The sequence below is a fragment of the Cyprinodon variegatus genome, unplaced genomic scaffold (genome assembly GCF_000732505.1).
Source record: "Cyprinodon variegatus isolate N-32 unplaced genomic scaffold, C_variegatus-1.0 Scaffold261, whole genome shotgun sequence".
NCBI classification, from domain to species: Eukaryota; Metazoa; Chordata; class Actinopteri; order Cyprinodontiformes; family Cyprinodontidae; genus Cyprinodon; species Cyprinodon variegatus.
In genome coordinates, this window is record NW_015150714.1 from 917799 (window position 1) to 935922 (window position 18124).

Here is an 18124-nt window from a genome sequence, read left to right on the forward strand (position 1 = left end):
TTTTTTTTCCCACAAACTTATAACTCATATTCTATTTGTGTATTTTGGGAAACGCCTCATGCATGGACATAATTTAATGTGTTAGGGGTCTTCATAGTGTTTAAATGGGGTCCAAGTTTATGCCTATAGTGAGATATATCTGGGAGACTCTCCAGGTTGCATTCATGCAACAACCTCCAGTGACGGTAGGCGGGGTAGCAGAGGCGCAGACCTCCACGCCCACCTTCTCCCACCTTTCCCAACCAGAAGGACTCCGGCTTCAGTTGGGAACACTCATCCGGGAGGAAACATGCGGGCAGTCGCTGAGCTGTGGGTCCTACTGGCTGCTCTGGTGGCCGGCGTCCTGTCCGAACTGGTGACGCTGGTGCAGGAGCGGGTGAAGCCGGAGTCCCCTGTTCTGCCGCCGAAGGTTATGATCGCCATCCTGGCGCGGAACGCAGCGCACAGCCTGCCGCACCACCTGGGCTGCATCGAGAGGCTGGAGTACCCGAAGGAGCGCATAGCTATCTGGTGAGAGAGCCGATCTGGTGGAGCTGACATGCTGAGACTCACTTTTTAGACATAGTTGTTGTGCAACAATGTTTTGTTCAGTCGTGATCTGCACGGTGGTCCAATAACAAACCGTGCGTAAACTTCACCAACAGACCTGTGGTTGGTTTTTTTATGATCCTTCCCTCACGTGTCTGTTGACTCCTAAATTGCACAGTGTGGAAGAAGATGAAAGAGCCTTTGTGGCATGTTAGGGTTAGACTTAACCCTTAATCACTGCACCATCCGCCTGATTCAGCATAAACCTGGCTCTTTTTTTTTTTAACAGAGGGTCCTCACCACAGGTAGGGTCCTGTAAACTGGCTCTTAGGGGAAGATCAAGCAGACAAAGAGGGTGCCTGCAGGTGAAGGGATGAAAGAGGACTTTGAGTTGGTCTGACAGCAGCAGGGGAGGAGGGTGTGTGAGTGAGAGGAAAGGCATGTGGGAAATATGTGTGAGCCCCTGTGGCCTAGATGGTGGCTATGCTTGGTTAGGAATCAGATACATTTCAAGCCTCACCTGTGTAGATAAAAAAAAAAAAAAGATTTGACAATGATTTTAGGATGATTTGGGACCCAACTCGACCTTTAAGTGATGCAATGCAAAAGTGTTATTTATTGTTTTTCTACTTTTTAAAAAGCACATTCACTGTTATTTTCTATTTAAGTTCTATGCAAATAACCAAAACAACTTGATGCATTTACATGTAGTGAAAAGAAAAGGATTGCCTTTTTATTTATTAGTTATTTTACAAATGTTAGAACACTTAATAAATTCAAAGTGGAACCAACAGCCCCAGGAAAGGCTTTGTTAAGCAAAAGTCATAAAAGGTCCAATTAGGAGTTTGCCTCAGGCCATAAAGGAACACAACAAACATCGTTAAATGAGAACAACATCAGATTAACCTGGGAGTCCTTCTTTGCTTTGAGACATAGTTTTGGCAGCATTATAGTGTGGGCCTATTGTTATTTTACACCTAAGCAGCAAAATGAGATCCAGAGTGGAATGGTTTAAAAGTATTCTGGTTTCTGTTGTTGATAACAAAGAAAAAGACTGAATCTACCTGTAAGGGAAGGCCTTGGCCAATCCTTAGTATGACTGCAATCAGCACATATTACTGCATTTCTAACAGCATAACTACACTGGTGCTTTTATATCTCAAAGTCATCTGAAGCTGAACTTCTATGTCTGTCCATAAACATGTCTGATTACTTTCCGTTCTGAAAGCTTTAGTGGTGTTGCCTTTTTAATCAGTCTGATTGGGTATTCATTTCCTAAGTGCTTTAAAGAACTGCCATGATTGGGAAATTACCCTATTATTAGTGTTTCCAGTGCACAAATGGCCACCAAAACAATCAGGTTTTTAATGGATGGTTGTTATGTGCACAGGGGGCCTAAAGCTTCCTAAAGCTGGATCAATCAAGACAAATTTGGTCCTGCAAAGTATTGACTCACATGGGCTATCTTCCTAAAAATATTTCAAACCCATACTTCTTTTTTCTAACTTGCAATTTGGTATTTGTGAAGATTAAAGCAGTATGAATACCACTGTGAGGGACTAGTTCTGTTACCTTGCAATTAAGATGAATTATCACCAGATCTGTGACTCACAATATTCCTAAAATACATCTTACCAGACATAGACATACATATAAGAGACCCCTCATCGACTGCTTTCGCCTATAGGCGCTGACGTTATTTGGTGGCGCCATCTTGGGGCAGTCGACAGCTCCACTCGGTGTAATGTGTTCAGCAGGCAGAGGATCAATTTTAATCAACTTTAATTCACTGAATATTGAAGTAATTTTGAAGTTCTTTTTTGTTTTTTGTGTTTTGCTGAAAAAAAAACCCCAAATGGTTCAGTGCATTTAAGTATTCTTAGTGAAGTTCAGAGAATAGAATATTCTGATAGGATGTGTGTATGTTGCAAAGCACAGCCACTCATACATTTTATAATTTTTTTACTACAGTAAGTTAGGGTAGCAGGTTGACCTCCCCAAGATGGCGCCTGTAATTTCTGCACTGCATCGATTTGTGGGGTCTACACTTATATGTATGTCTATGCTACTAGAAATTAGCAGATGCATAGCCTAGATACAGAAAGGTTTCAGACTAATTAAATGCATTGATGTGTGTAACGTCAATTTGTCAACCAGAGGCGGAAGGCTGAAGCAAGTCAAAAATGGCTCTTTGGGTTTTAGCTGGAATACCTACAATTTCTTTTTGAAAAAAAAACTAAATAGACGCAATTTTTGCCTTTGGGGATGGGAAAGATGTTTGCTCGTTCCCCCCAACTGGATTTGGTAAGATTCTGATTTATCAGATAGCTCTGCTAGTTGGGAAACAAATCAAGCTGCATGGCTTCTGTGATTGGCTAAAAATGGTAGCAGGTAACTAATCAGCTCGAAGAATTCTACTGAATGTCCCTCCCTTTTGCGAACACTTTCTGCATGAGGCTTTCTAGATCGATACATGTAGTTCAGTTTAAATTCTACATAATATCGATCTTGCTTATGCCACTTACTGAGTTTTGGCTGGTAGAAGTATTATTATTTTTTTTTATTGGTTTTTGTTCCACCTTTTCTACCTGATCTTGTTGACAAGGGATCAGTTCAACCTCATGAAAAATCCGACACTGGAAAGACTGCAGACTCAGAGAGGGAACCGGCACTCTGCAGTAAAGCGTAAAAAATCCTGAAGCTTACATGGATATGTGAGCGGATTAACCAACAAAAAGGGGCCCCATCAGTTATGAGAGGCATTTTTTGTACTGAATACATGCACATAATTACATTCCAGACACAGAATAGGCTTGAATTTATTTATGTTTTCAGTCTTTGATATGCAAAGATAATGTAGATCAAAGTGTCACAATATATTATAAAAATAAACTTTTCACAATTCTTGTTTTGATCAATACACCAGTGGTGTCAAAACAGTAGCCTACAGTAAGGGAAAGGGTTATGTGACATTTTGAAGCACAGCTTTTAAAACTTCCTGCATCTGTGCTGCAGTGCTCACATTAATAAGAGCCGTAAGTGGAAATTTAGACGCAAATAAGATGGATGTTTTTCTTTGTTTCTCAACTTCTTCATAGTATTACTGATAGAAATATTCTAGTACGGTAAGTTGTAGTGCGATAATTTGACAATATCTATACAAGGGTTGTCTTAAGGGAAACTGTGTGCAATAGAACTCTAACCAAAAGGCCAATAAATGTCAACTAATGACTAAATACTAATGTTCAAGCACTGTCATACAAATTGCTGCTTGGGTTCTGGTAATGTAAAACAGAAAAGCTGTCATTATAAAACTGCAATCATATATAAAAGAAAATATAATGCAGTAACATTATAAGTGTTTTACTTTGAACAATCTTTATTGCTGTTTTGTGGTTATGTTGGTTAAGGAAATCACATGTTTTAGAAGAAATAACGCCAGCAGTCCTCTCTTCGTTTGTTTTCATCATCATTTCCACTTTAATGCCTGAGCCAAACCACCAAATAAATTCCCCCCTAAGGCATGATATTCTAAAGGGGTTATTTAAAAAACAAATACAAATAGGGAATCAAGTCTTTTAAACAACCAGATTAGCATTTCAGTCTTTATTTGACAGAACCAAAGGGCCTAAATAAGAACATTAAAGGTTAGGATCACTTTACTTATGTGTTGTCTTTAAGAGGGAACAGGTGAATTAATCTTAACTAGTGTGCTAAAACTGATAAAAAAAAAAAATTGATAAAACAGGAGTGAAGAAACCTAGAACTTTTTAGCTATCTGGTAGTGGCATATTGAATATATTATCATATTTTGTGTGTTTGGACTGTATCACCTTGTACAGTTTAATAATGAAACGGGCAAATGGGAGGAGTAAACCTTAAATATAAAAAATAATAAGGCCAATGTGCTTCTACTTGAAGGCTCTCTGTGAGTTTCCACCATTAATGTTCATGGATGGTTTAACAAATTTTATAGCCAGAAGAAATTAAGCTCAGCTGATTTTCCTATATATCGATACATAATTAATTAGACCTTTTTGAAAGCGAGGAATAACTGGTGTATTAATAAACCTGGGGTTAATATCACTTTACTTATTCATTTATGTATTAGCTATCAAATTTGATTTATTTATAAAGCACTTTTCTTACCAATTGAATCAAATTAACTATAAAATACACTTATTTAAAAAAAAAAACACTTTGCTGGAAGAATTAAGATAAATCAAGCACAATGAGTTAAAATAGAACAGGTACAATAAAATGATAGGATATAAAGAGGATTTTCCAAATGAGTAAGCAAGAAAACAATGTTTGGGTATCTATACGAATGGATTGGCATGTAAATGTTTCAATGTTATGCACGACATTTGGGTGGCAACTCTTTTGGACTCAATTAATTTTAAAATCAAAAAGTAAAGAGAAATATGATGAGGCTTATAAATTGATCCCTAGTTAACATGATATATTTTTAGGGTTACTATGAAATGACTGCCTAAAGCAGATTTAATAACTGGAATGGATCCTTTAATCATCAGCCAATAAAGAGATGGAGATATTTTATTCCCTTATAACTAATCAAAGTTAGAATCTTAAAGTAAGCAGCAAGAGGCTTGAGACATGCTCTGTTCACAACACAGGCAAATGTGACCTAGATCCATATTGTTTTTTTTTTTCTGGCAGTCAGGGTGGGTCAATTTCAACCTTTTCACCTCCCAAGAAAATCTGGATTTTGCTACTAATATATGTGTGGTACTATTACTTATATATATCTGATGTATTTCTTTAAGTATCAGAATGGTCGTCTTGTTTTCTCACATTATCGTCCAGGCTCTGACTACTCATTCATACAGACCCCTCTCTAGTACAGTGCTCACATTGTAAATAGCTCTGCTCTATTTTTTCCCACCTTTCTTCATGTTGTTATGATGCGGTTCCTATTATTCAACAACTTATGATGATAAGACAGATGCAGACATCTGTTATTACCTCTATAAAGAGTGCCCTGCTCTCTGTGCATCTGGGTTACAACTGGGCTGGGAATCTTACTGGAATCAGGCTGGATTCTGATGATGGCCTGAGTGACCCAATTCCAATCTTTAAAAAATTTTTTTATCTTTGAAAACATTTTTTTTATTTGAGTCACTTTGTGATACTAAATGGGATATTTTTCCAAGCTTTTGAACAGCCATGCTGTGTTTTATCTGAGTTTTTTCTCATAGTCAGGGCTCCCTCTACACATCCACAGAGACGTCTGTGCAGCACAGTCACTGATTGCTCTGGAAATGGTTGTTACAGTTGTGCTCATTTTCTTAAGTTCCCTCTATGTTAACAACGAGGTCCAAATATTGTCACCCATCACTCAAGAGTTTAATAACATGAAGACAACAGGATCCACTATTACAGCTTGTCTTCTTTTAATACCCCTCTAGTGACAGCCACAACTATCATCAATTTTATACAGAGTGACTGCTGTGTGTTGTTTATATTTTCCTTTTGCGCATGCTGGTCTCAAACCATTCAGGTTCATCTGATGGTGGTCGCATATGAACACTGTAAACCCGAATAAATGAAGAGTTCTCAAATATTTTGAGGAAATCAGTTACTTCAAAATCAAAAAAAGTTCATTACAGGAAAAATGAAAGTTATCTAAACATCTTTGTTCTCTTTTTTTCAAACTAATGCCTGACTATTTAGATTTTAGTTTAGTTAAATAGTTGATATTTAAAGTTGTTAATAATAAAATCTCAAGCATTTTAGTTAGTATAATGACACCAAATTAATGAATGCACAAATAATTCAGATTAATCCACTTATGTGTATTAAATGCACTTGAAAAACAAGAATATGTTACACTTACTCAACACATTCAAGTTAGCAGAATTTCAGCAAAATGCCAGATAAACTGCAGTGCCACTGCAGCCTATAGATGACCTGCAGTGTGACAGCAGCCCAAGATGACTGCAGCCTAAGGTGACCTGCAGTGTGACTGCAGCCTAAAGGGCGGATTATACTTCTGCAACTGCACACATCAAACATCACTTGCGTCTGGTCACGAACCAATTTTGCTGGTACACTTCTGCAACGTCGGTCTAGAAAATCTAGGGACGCACAGCAGTTTCCCACCAAAGCGCAAGGGGGAGCCTACTCGAGAAACTGGCAGTGTGACTCAGCCTAAGATGACATGCAGTGTGATTGCTGCCTATATATGACCTGTAGTGTGACTGCAGCCTATAGATGACATGCAGTGTGACTGCAGCCAAAGATGACCTACAGTGTGACTGCAGCCTAAAGGCTCATTTATACTTCGAAACTAGGGCCCCGTCCACACGAAGTCAAAATGAACACGAAACGCTGATATTTTCCAAAACGTTTGCCGTAAAGACGGAGACGTAAAATAAATGTGAGCGTCCACACGAATGCATGAAAACGCTGCAAAATGTATGCCAGGCCTGTAAGTGGCGCTGTGGTGCCAAAGCAAAAATAAGCGACGAAATGTTGGGCATGCGAACTAATATTTATACATGGTTGCCCTGCGGGTCCATTTTCGTGGTTCAGTCAAATTCGGGTGCTGAACTATGTCGTCGATATTGCTCTGTTCTTCCTGGAGATATTCCAGAAGAAGAAGATTCTGTTGTAAGCCCGACAGCAGGGTGAGTAGCATTAGCAGCAACGGCGCCATTGTTGTTGTGATACTGGTCGCGCATGCGTGTTTAGAGGCGACGCTATGCAAATGCGTGTAAAAAAAAATATGCGGTTAGAGCGTAAAGATGGAAACGCGAAAACGGCGTTTCGAAATCTTCCCACTCTGAAGGCTGAATAAAAAAAAGATTGTTTACAGACCCCCGAAACGCCGGCTTCGTTTAGGCCAGGGTTCTTCTTCGTGTGGACGGGGCCTAGGTCATCTGCGAAGGTGTCGCAGTGAACGCAAAGACGTCCCTGCCCCCTCTGCAGACAATCTGCTGCACCTCTCCCAAATTGTAGGTGACAGCAGACAGTGCCGCAGACAGAAGGCCTCTGATTGGTCAAATCTACATCCGCTTGCCGGCTTGTTTTGTTTGAGTTGCGGAAAACAATTCGTGAAGTTGGACCAGCTAGAAGAGCGAGGTGCGCAAGAGCACTGGGACCCTTTTTCCACTTGGATCCCCGCTGTTTTTTGCCCTCATGTCCCTCCGCACAAACTTGTCCCCACTTCCTCACCACCAAATGTCTCAACTGAGCATTTTATGCATGCAGTGAGACTAACAGTCATATTCCCAAAAAGTGCAGAAAGCCTGTAGCTGATCTGTGAGTTGGTAAAACAAACAAACAGAAACACTTTAATGAGGTTAGATCTAATCTATGATCCCACCTCTGCTGTCATTTGTTTGTCAGTAAATCATGACCCAATTTTTCCTTACATTTCTTGCCTTGAAGTGGGCACAGAGCTCATTAAGTAGTAACAGAGGAAGGAGAAAACCTCTCATGCCTGTGTTAGTAAAGTGAAAAATGCAAGGTATTAGGAGAGGAAGGGGGGAAGGTTTATGGAGAGAGAATAGTCAGCAGTGTTAGAAACTACCAGTAACATAGCAGTTTGGGACCTTTCTTTCTCATTGACATGTGTTTGTGGAATCAAAGGCTGAATTAGAAAAAGAGTCCAGCAAGATAACACCATCAAATACTCGATATCTGGGTTTGATCGTCTTCAGTTTAGCTTCCTTAGCTTGAAGGGGGTCATAAAGAACTCCTTAAATGGAAAACTTTGTGTTTTGGCTTTCCGTGTTTTCTCCCAATCCTGACAAAACGTCCTAATGTTTTAAACCATGCGTAGTTAATTTGATCCTCGCTTCACTTGTTACTTGCTGCCTGCTTCTGATTGCCTGCCGGCTCTGTTCATATTGAAGTGGAATGACTTTCCAGTTGCTAATCCTGGGACTGAGAGGATTTCTGGACTTGTCAGAGTTTGACTCAAAGTGGAAATTAAACTGACATACTTGGGCTTTCCTCTCAGGACCTGCATTCTTACTTTTATACCATCATGTTGTCTGTTCACATAGTTATTAGAAAATCATATATTTTTCACCAACTCAGAGGTCATAAACAATGAGGTTTGGTATATCTGGTATGATTTATTATAGTCTTTAAGTCAAACACTTGGTTCTTGTAAATTATTGTTCAATGTGATCTAGATATAAAAAAAACTGAAATATGCTGATCTAAAGCATTTACTTTCTATAAAAATAAGATTTATTTCAGTTTCTGAAATGATAGCTGACGGTAAAATTGTTCCACAGTTGTCTAAATACTTTAGCTCTGACATGTCATATACTACAGCTCCTGTCATGCATAGGGAGAAGTTAAATGTAATGATGTTTCTCATAAAGTAGCTTAGAGACATTTACCTCCACATGTTATGATGTCATCAAACTATTTTAAAGCCGTTTTGACACGTGCACTTGAAATGTGGGGATTAAGTGGACTATCATAAATTGTATTTGAACGCTGGATGAAAGTCTGTCTGTTTGGGTAAGTTATGCTCTCTGAACAGCTGAGCTCCATTGATGTTTGGCCTGAAAAGAAGAACAGATTCAGGTTTGAAAGCAGTGACTAACTTTAACTGTTTGTATAAGATCCTCAGAACACAGGTTTGTTTGGCAAAATAAAAAAAGGGTTCCACAGCTTCTGTAAAAATGCAGAATCCCAAACTGAACAAAGTTATTTGAGGGACACCTGTGGACTCTGTTCGAAGGCAACATCTCAGGCACATTGCTTCCAATTGTGACGTTATGGAAATATTGAAAGAAATCAGGGAAGATATCTGAAAGAGAACAGTGCACCTCAGCAAATCTGGGTCATCATGGGGTACATTTTTGCAGATGGCTGGAGTTGTGCTATGTTCATCTGTTTAAACTACTGAAAACATCTTTGGAATAACCAACTACCATACTTTTGGAGAAAGAGACACCTTAAAGCTTAAAGACCTTGTGAATTTGCTAAAGCTGCAAATGGAGCACCACTATCCACATTAAGGCAAATTCATTCATATTTGATCAAAACAATAACAGAAAGTCCACAGAGAGGAAAGATATTGATCCAAAGGCAACCTAAATAGCCAGTTTGTAGTTTATACATCTAGAGATAAATTGTATAATTTTTTTAGATTAAAGATTTTTAAAAAATGTAAGGCATTTCAGAGGAAAAAGTTGAACACTTATAGTGTCTAAAAAACATCTCTAGGAGAAGTTTTAAAATATGCATATGGTGAGGTAGTGTGATGGATTTATATAAAGTGCAGTTCATGTTAGTGTCATGATCTTGGTGGTGATGGCTGGCTTAATTACTCATTCCATTCACCTGTCTAACTCCACCCGGTTTCTAATCATAATCCCAACATAATGCTTTTTATTCATCATTTGTTTCCTAGCAAAGCTCAGAAGCATTTACAGAACCGATTGATTAAACTGACACCTGATTACAAACAGCTGAAGTTAATTTACTTGACCTCAAAAGAAGCAACTTAATAGTTTAACCTTTATGAGCTAAAATCTATTGGTCTACCAAAGATCCACATAGGGAACATTGACATCTGTATTTGCAAATTCATAAGAAAACTTTAAAAATATGTTTGAAGCCAATGAAGGTGACAACAGTTAATTTGCTGTTGAAGGAAAAGATCTTTGTTGCTTATACCTCCTTCTGCATCGTTTTATCAGCAGCAGGAACACTTCAAAGATTCCAAATAAGGGGTGCTAAACTGCACATGCAATTTAGTTTTAGTACATGCAAATAGTCTGTGTGTTGCAGATCTATCTATCATGGAGATTGCTTTACAAATGTTAAGATGTACAAACCAGTTTGGTTCCATCCTATGACAATAAGCAGATTGCATGTCCTACAGATATTTGTGCTTGCAACTGACTTTTGGAAGTACTAAAAAAGATGCAACAGTTGCAGCCGCAGCTGAGTTTCTAATTTGCAAATTCTCCACCCCTGAATTTGTTCAGTTATGATCATTAAAGTCGGCATATTGATGAAGGCACAAACTCAAAAAAGCCTTTCCACTCACTGTCTGCGAACTTGTAAACGCAAATCACTTTTTGCCTTTTGTAAAGATCTGCTCTGCCTGCATGTCCAAACATGCCTGCACCTGGTTTAAGACGACAGACCCTCTGAAGATTAGGCCCATAGACTGCAGAGTGCAAAGAAGGTGTTAAATAGGAGTCAAATTTAGATGTTATTGAACTGCATAAGAGGGAAAGAAGTGGGTTTTTTATTGCTATTAAAGTGACCCAATGTTTAGGGGACCGAGTTGTAAGGAACAGATTATCTCAATAGTTCATTATTACATTTGGAAATTATTATATTTTCAGGTATCTGCCAGCATTGTCTGATCTCAGCACTGGCACTGAATAGGCTATTTACAGGGTTTTGTCCAAAATATGCCTATGACTGCTCATGGTGTTCCATTTACATCTCTGGTTTAGATTACTACGCATGGATTCAATTTTATATTTGTTATAGTTTTGTTTGGATTTTCTCCCTGTTTTCCATTGAGTCCTCATACATCAAATTCTCATACATCGGCTCCAACTTTAGCTCTCCTAACATAGTCAAGGTAATATTTCCCAGACAAGAAACAGAGTAAACAGATTCAGAGAAAGAACTTAGATACCCAAATATATATTTAACTTTACAGCTACCTCAGGTTAATCAAGTTTGTAGAAGACTTTTGGGAGTAATTTACTCTTGAATTGTTAGAAGCAATTACTGATTGCTTGGAGAGTGAATACAGTAATTATTATATATTTCTTTGACATTCTGTTGATTTAAAATTTCAATAGGTATAAAGGAAAGACTGGTGGAGTGTTGAAAGAAGATTCAGTGCTCCACTCCCTCGTATAGCCGCTATGTTCATCTTACCATGTTACGGTTTAGGAATGTCCTTAATCAGCAGGAGGTTCCCATTGACATACTGTATAACTTCTGGCGGAATAAGGAAGATCCATGGATCTGATGTTTAAAGTAAAATAAAAAAAATAACCAGAACAGTCTAGAAGTGGAAACAAACCAATTCTATAGGTTTATAAAATATTACAGCTGTTTTTGAAAATATATATTAGATACTAATTTAGATACAATTGTGCATAGAACTTAAAAAGTATTCAGTAAATTAACATATATTTCTATTATTTACAATGTACGCAAATAGAGCAGATTACAGTTTGCCTCCTCCATTGCTAGTGGAAGGCAGCACCAACAGACTGGAAAACAGCTTGTTCTCCTTATGGCTGTAAACAAAATACCATAGAAACACCAATAAACACACACTGACACGCAAACTCCTACCAGCCCAATAGATGGACTAAAATCTTTTTTTTTAGCTTATATTATCTCAGACTGTTTGTCAAGTGTTGTACCCTGACTATGAATGCTAAATTGAGATGCTTCCACTTTCATTGTATCCTGTTCAATGACAATAAAGCTGGATGCGGATTGAACTTCCAGATAAGTGTCTGCCTCATTTAATACGTTTAGCAATTAGCTACACATCATTTAAATAAATAGATTTGCAGCTGTGCTCTCAGGTCTGACCCTCACACTGCTGTCTCAGTGGGACCCTGTGCTCATTTGATTCGATCACATCATCCATCCATCCATCCATCCATCCATCCATCCATCCATCCATCCATCCATCCATCCATCCATCCATCCATCCATCCATCCATCCATCCAGTGCTGGTGCTGCTGCCTATCTCCAGCTGTCTACAGGCGAGAGACGGACCACACCCTGCACAGGTCGCCAGTCCATCGAGTACTGTATTAATAATTTGATTTTTAAACTCTGGATTTTACCTCAGACTCCCCCCATCAACTTTTATCTTGTAGCAAAAGTCTTAGATATGCATATTTTCAAAGTTCTTTTTTTGCTGAGGCCATCACTTCTGTCAGTGGTCCAAAATGATTGTGCTACATTGAAGACTGACAAGTCAATACCTGCAAAATGATTTGAAGTCTGCAAATGAGTAATTACTCATTCTCATGGTTCAGTGAAGATCGAGGAACGCCGTTCTTTACAGGCTGGCATGCCGGTTTCCATTTGAGCACATCCAAATCAATCTAAATATTTGAACAATCAAAGCAAGAAGTGGTGATCATCTAAAACAGTTTTTTCCACCTCTACTTGAAGCTAAGTCTCAGGTCTAAATACTATGATATGTATTTGCTTTCCTGAATATCTGAGAATTGTCATATTTTTTTTAAACTTTTGAATCTGAATGCTGAACATGGCACATCTGTGCAACTTTACAGCTTTTGAAGCTGTGTTGACCCTCGGAGCTGTGAGGAATTTCAGCCAAGAGAGCCCCTAAAACCTAACACCTCCTCTCTCCTTCTTTTCTCTTTACCCCCCCAAACACACACACATACCCTCTCCACACCTCTTCTCTGTCTCCCTTGCCCTCTCAGGCCATTAAAAACTTGACAGCCACGTCAGCTCAGGGAACAAACCACAAAGACAGCACAGAGACATTAGACTCCTGCAAGGTCATTATGCGGCAAAGGCTTCAGCAGTCCAGTCTGAGAGGGGTTTTCTCACTCCTTAATTGCATTGGGGATGATATTAGATAGCTTATTGAGTCAACAGTGTGCTGAAAACGATGCTAGCTCCTTTCATACCTGTGTTTTTCTGAAAGGGCCAGTCTGTGTTTTGGGGGAGAATATCTGACACTCTTTGCAGGAGTGGCTAATTAATGAAGTGTGCTGCAGGAGGATTAATAACTAGGTATGTAGGTAGTAACCTGGCATAAACTAGATTAATACATGTAGTTCAATCTGAATTCTGCACACTATCCATCTGGAAAGGCTCCTGTGGAAAGTGTTCGCAAAACTAGAGGGACATAGTTTTGTGAACAGTGTGACTGTTTGCGGGAACTACGGTTCTTGGGTAAAGAACCAAGTGGCACTGCCTCCCATTGCAAGCTTTGAGCCAGTCAGAGTAGCAGTTGAAGATGTTATGTATCAGACGTATGTGTTTTATATTGATTTACCATTTGTATGTGGTGTGTACTTCAGCATGTCTCTCCATTTAGAGTTGGACAGCCATGACTCTGGATTCCCAAATAGCAGCAGGTGATCACTTCACAGGACTTTTTCGTCATTGTCGCCAAGTTTTACAGCAGTATTGCAAAGCTTCTCAGCTTCAGCCTCTTGGTCGTCCATGAGAGCGACTTAAAGAGACACAATTATGACAAAAGGATCCCTCTGCATCTTCCTTATTTGTTCCACAACTACCAGAGTTTACTGATAAATTAAACTCTTGCCCAATCCACAGAGGCACAAATCGCATTGTTTTGCTTGTTTTCAAAAAGAAACAGATGGTTTTCCAGCTAGAAGAAACTGAATAAGGGAGTCTACAGATATATTCACAGACCCAGCCATGTTTATTTTGCTTCAGAATTGCTGCTTCTGGTTGATGTATTACACGTCACTGCATCTAGTGTGGCATTATATAAATAAACTTAATTGAATTTACTTGAATCTAATTTGTTCTAAGCATTTCTGTATTTGAAACTAATGTACCTATTGGCTTCTTGCAAGATGTCTTTTCAGGAGTTTTTGAATTCACAAATCTCCCAACAATTCATCTTCCTTGCAAGGTAATTTTGAAAGTGCAGGAGGCCCAAAGGTCTTCATTTAGTGGCCTTCAGGTGATCGCCATAGACATCAGTCTACCCTCTTTTAGCTGCTTTGTTTCTCCTTTGACTTGAATCTGAGAAATGTAACACTGAGGAGAAGCTTTTCCTCAGCTCTATCACACCATCTGGCCAATCCTGAGCTCCGTCTCACATCACTTTAACCTACCATTCCTAATGAAGCAGAATCCTTTCATTTTGACCCAGACAGTAGCCAGAACTAAATATTTATATAATAATTAATTTACATCAACATTAATTAGAATCTTTATTTTAGTAAAATTAATCATTTTATGTTGTACCACTCTAGATGTTCTGTGGATGCATTATTATTGAAAAGTTTTTCATTTTGACGGAGAAAGTTGTAGCTTTTACCTTTAAATATTTAACTCTCTATCAGATTAAATGTAACCACTGCAATAATATAATACCCAATCATTTTACATTATAGTAGCATTTTGTTGTTCATTTGTAAAAGGAAAGGGATGTGTTGGGTGGCATCAATTAAGATTCCAGTTTAACTGAGATTCTGAGAGGCTGCAGGAACAAGCCTGATCCTGCAGCCCTCAGGTGATCTACAATATCAGCTTCCTGTTGCTGAACCTTTTACAACAGCTTGAAAGGTCCCACTTTGTTAGTACTTTACTGGCTGCACAGATGCATGAGATGAGAGCCTCTGAAAATGAAGGCTGATTGGTCTGTTTGTAGCAGGATGTTTGTGTATTCACTGTGTGCAGCTTGTATAATCTTTTAGATGATAATATCTAATAGATGACTGCCTTCATGTTTACATAAAGATTGAATTTGAGGAGATTAGATAGGGGACGTATAAATGGAAGTCTCTGAAGTGATATTAAAGAAACGGTGGTGTGTAGGTGAGGGCCCTGCTCTCATGTGTTGTCCAGATGGTGCTCATAAATTCTGAGAAGAGAGGAAGCCTAACTCCTAAAGCTGCAGGCAACAGAATAATGAGGCTGTTGCTTACTGTAAGCTTTAAAAAACAGCAACGTGTTAACACTATGAGGCAAGAGAGTAGGATAGCCAGCTGCAACAGAAGAAAACAACAGATTTTTGTTTAAAAAAACAAACAAACAGATTTTTGGGGATTTTTTTTATTATATGGAAAAACAGTATTATAATGATTCTCATTGTTTTGCATGGAGGGTTGCACATCCATTGTGGGTTTCCTTTCTATGAACAGATGGACAAAATCCCCCTGTGGATTTGAAATCAGCTGTAGAGACTCTGATATATAATAACTTAGGGAAAATGAAACCGGAAAGGACAAGCCTTTGTCAGAAAGTGTTTTAAAGGGATAAAATTGTTAAACCTGGAAAGAAAAGTCCTTGGAAAATTATTGAACATTAAAGTCTGTTACTTAGATTTGATATGATAGATTATTCCAAAGTGGTGCATGACTAACAAGGGCTTAAAGTAGAAACTCATTATGTCAGAAGAAGAAAGACAAGCAAGAGAGAAGATGCATTGAAAAAATATCCTTAATAAACTTGTCATCAGCTGCAGGCCTGTATAACTTATTGCACTATTGTGCCATGTGTAAAATCTCCAGTGGGACCTTCGTTCTCTTAAAGGTTTAAAATTAAGTCCCTCCTTATTGGCTAGATTTATTTATTTTTGAACTCCACATAGAATAAAACATTCTATTAGCTTTCAGTGTTTTATCTTTGTTGTTCCTTAGCAACTCAGAGGTTCCTAAATAAAAATACTTCCTAGACTTTTCGAAGTTTGTGTAACAAATGGCTGATTTTCCTCCCACTTAACGTTTGTGCACTACTTTCTTTCAGCCTGTTGCATAAAATACCTTAAAATACTTTGATGCTTATATTTCTCAAATGAAAAAAATGGGAAAATGTCAAATGGTGTGAATAACTTTGCAAGGAGCTTTAAGCATAATTTAGTTTCACATATCCATAAATAAGAGAGTGCCCGGAGATGTAATAGCTGTAATGGAAAATCACAGTTTACTGAGCCCTCAGTGCCCAGAGCGGCTTCTAGGAAGGATCCACCGAACTCTGAAAACAGTGAAGCAAATCCACCAACTGGAAAAATGAAGCTTTATTAATTAACGTTTAAGTTAAAAAGGCAAATAAATGATGGTATAAAGTTAAAGACACATTTTACATCTTTTGGCATCTTTGATGAAGTTAAGATTGCCCACAGAGTTACAGCCATTCCAACAATCCTCAATCGATTTGGAGGTAGGCAGAGCAAGCCTGCCAAGGACACACTGTAGTAAGAAAGCTATTCATGAAGTCAGAAACAGAACTTAGATGCAGAAGGTGTTTGAAAAAGCTCTGTGACACACTCAGTTCCAAGATATTGTATTAATTGTGTTTACTTTGTGTCTTAAGATATTCCCTTGATTAATAGGGATTGCTTTTGAGTCAGTGCAATCAGCTGGTTTTCCTTAGATAGAAAACTGAACCAATCTGACTTTAAGATCTAATTAAACTGTCCCTGTAAAGTGCCTTGACATGACATGTGTTGTAAATTTATGCTTATACATAAACTGAAATTAATTAAATGGAATTAATATTAAGCAAATGGAGTCTGCAGGAAGGACAGAAGCACAGTGAAGAAACCTGCACATAAACATGTTTGCACATCGTCTCATTATCAGTCAGGTGTTTCACTTTTGACCTGGCCTATAATAACAAACCCACCAGAAAAAAACAACAACAAAAAAACATATTGGAACCAGTCATCAAAGTCAGTTTTTCCCTGCCTGTGCCATTATCCTCCCAGTTTTACTTTAGCTTTACACGCTTATTGAAAACTTTAAACTAGTAGTCCTGCAGCACATAAATAACAGGTCACACTGCTGTAAAAGAACATTCCCAGGATGCAAAAATGATCATCCACATGCTCTGCCACATATTTGCAAGTACATACTTATACAGACACATAGTATTAGAATGGCTGACCCTGTAGTTTGTGGCCTGCAGATGTTTAATTTGGATGAGGTTTTTATTTGTTTCCCAGAAGATAATCAAAATTCCACATGTGAGTAAGATCGGAGATTTTTAGGGGAACAATGTTTGTAAAAAAAAAGTTTTTCTGTGTGTTTATTTCCCAAAGTAAGAGAACAGGTGTAATGTGTCGATGTGGGGCTGTAAATGTGTGGAGACCTGGCTGGTTTTTCGCTGTGTAAAGTGTGTTTGTTTGTTTATCTGTCCAACCTAAAAATGGCAGCAAATTTTAAAGACGGCACAGCTAGGAATATTACAGCCGGCAGTGGAAAAGTCCAAAACCACCAAATGTATGTTTGTTTTCACATGGCCAGACGCGGGATTTTTCCTAATATCCTGTTGACAGTTTGCCTTAAATTACCTTTTAATTTTAGGTAGAGGAAGGGAACGGTGGAGGTTTATTTTGGTTATTCCTGAAAAAAATAAAATAAAGTGCATTGGATGTTCTCGGTTAATTTCTGTCTTTAATAAATTTGCATACACTTGACTCTTAAGCACAGTGGCTCCACTGTTTCTTTGATTGAACACCTTTAACCAAGTTGGGGATCTTTGAAATGAAGCTACTGTAAGTGCATATGTGTTAGTTTGTGCTTTGTTACTTTAGGACAGCTTTTGTTCAAAGTTAACTGCATCAGTTCCCCAAAAACCTGAGAAAAGCCTTGTTTTCACTGCAGCTGCTTTGAACTGATCAACTCTCCTGCAGCATGTGTGGTTTACAACACTGAGCCTGCTGGTTGAAGCTTAATTTTGTTACATTATAAAACCTGCTCTCCATACCTTGATCCCAGCATGCCCTAGCTCATGTCTAAGTTTAAAGCCTTGCATGTTTTACAGGGCAGCAACAGACCACAATGTGGACAACACCACTGCTATGTTAAGAGAATGGCTGAAAAGAGCACAGCGTGTTTATCACTACGTGGAGTGGAGGCCGATGGAGGA

General features: G+C 38.4%; 1 protein-coding gene across 1 annotated transcript in view; it reads left to right on the forward strand.

Moving 5' to 3' along the window:
• The first annotated feature begins 252 nt into the window (after positions 1 to 252).
• The window catches only part of LOC107089716 (procollagen galactosyltransferase 2-like), a 30055-nt gene continuing 12183 nt past the window's right edge, over positions 253 to 18124 (forward strand). Inside the window, exons 1-2 of the mRNA XM_015382649.1 lie at positions 253 to 510; positions 18020 to 18124. Of these exons, the coding sequence (XP_015238135.1) occupies positions 290 to 510; positions 18020 to 18124 (326 nt within the window). The 5' untranslated portion in view covers positions 253 to 289. The remainder of the gene's footprint in view (positions 511 to 18019) is intronic.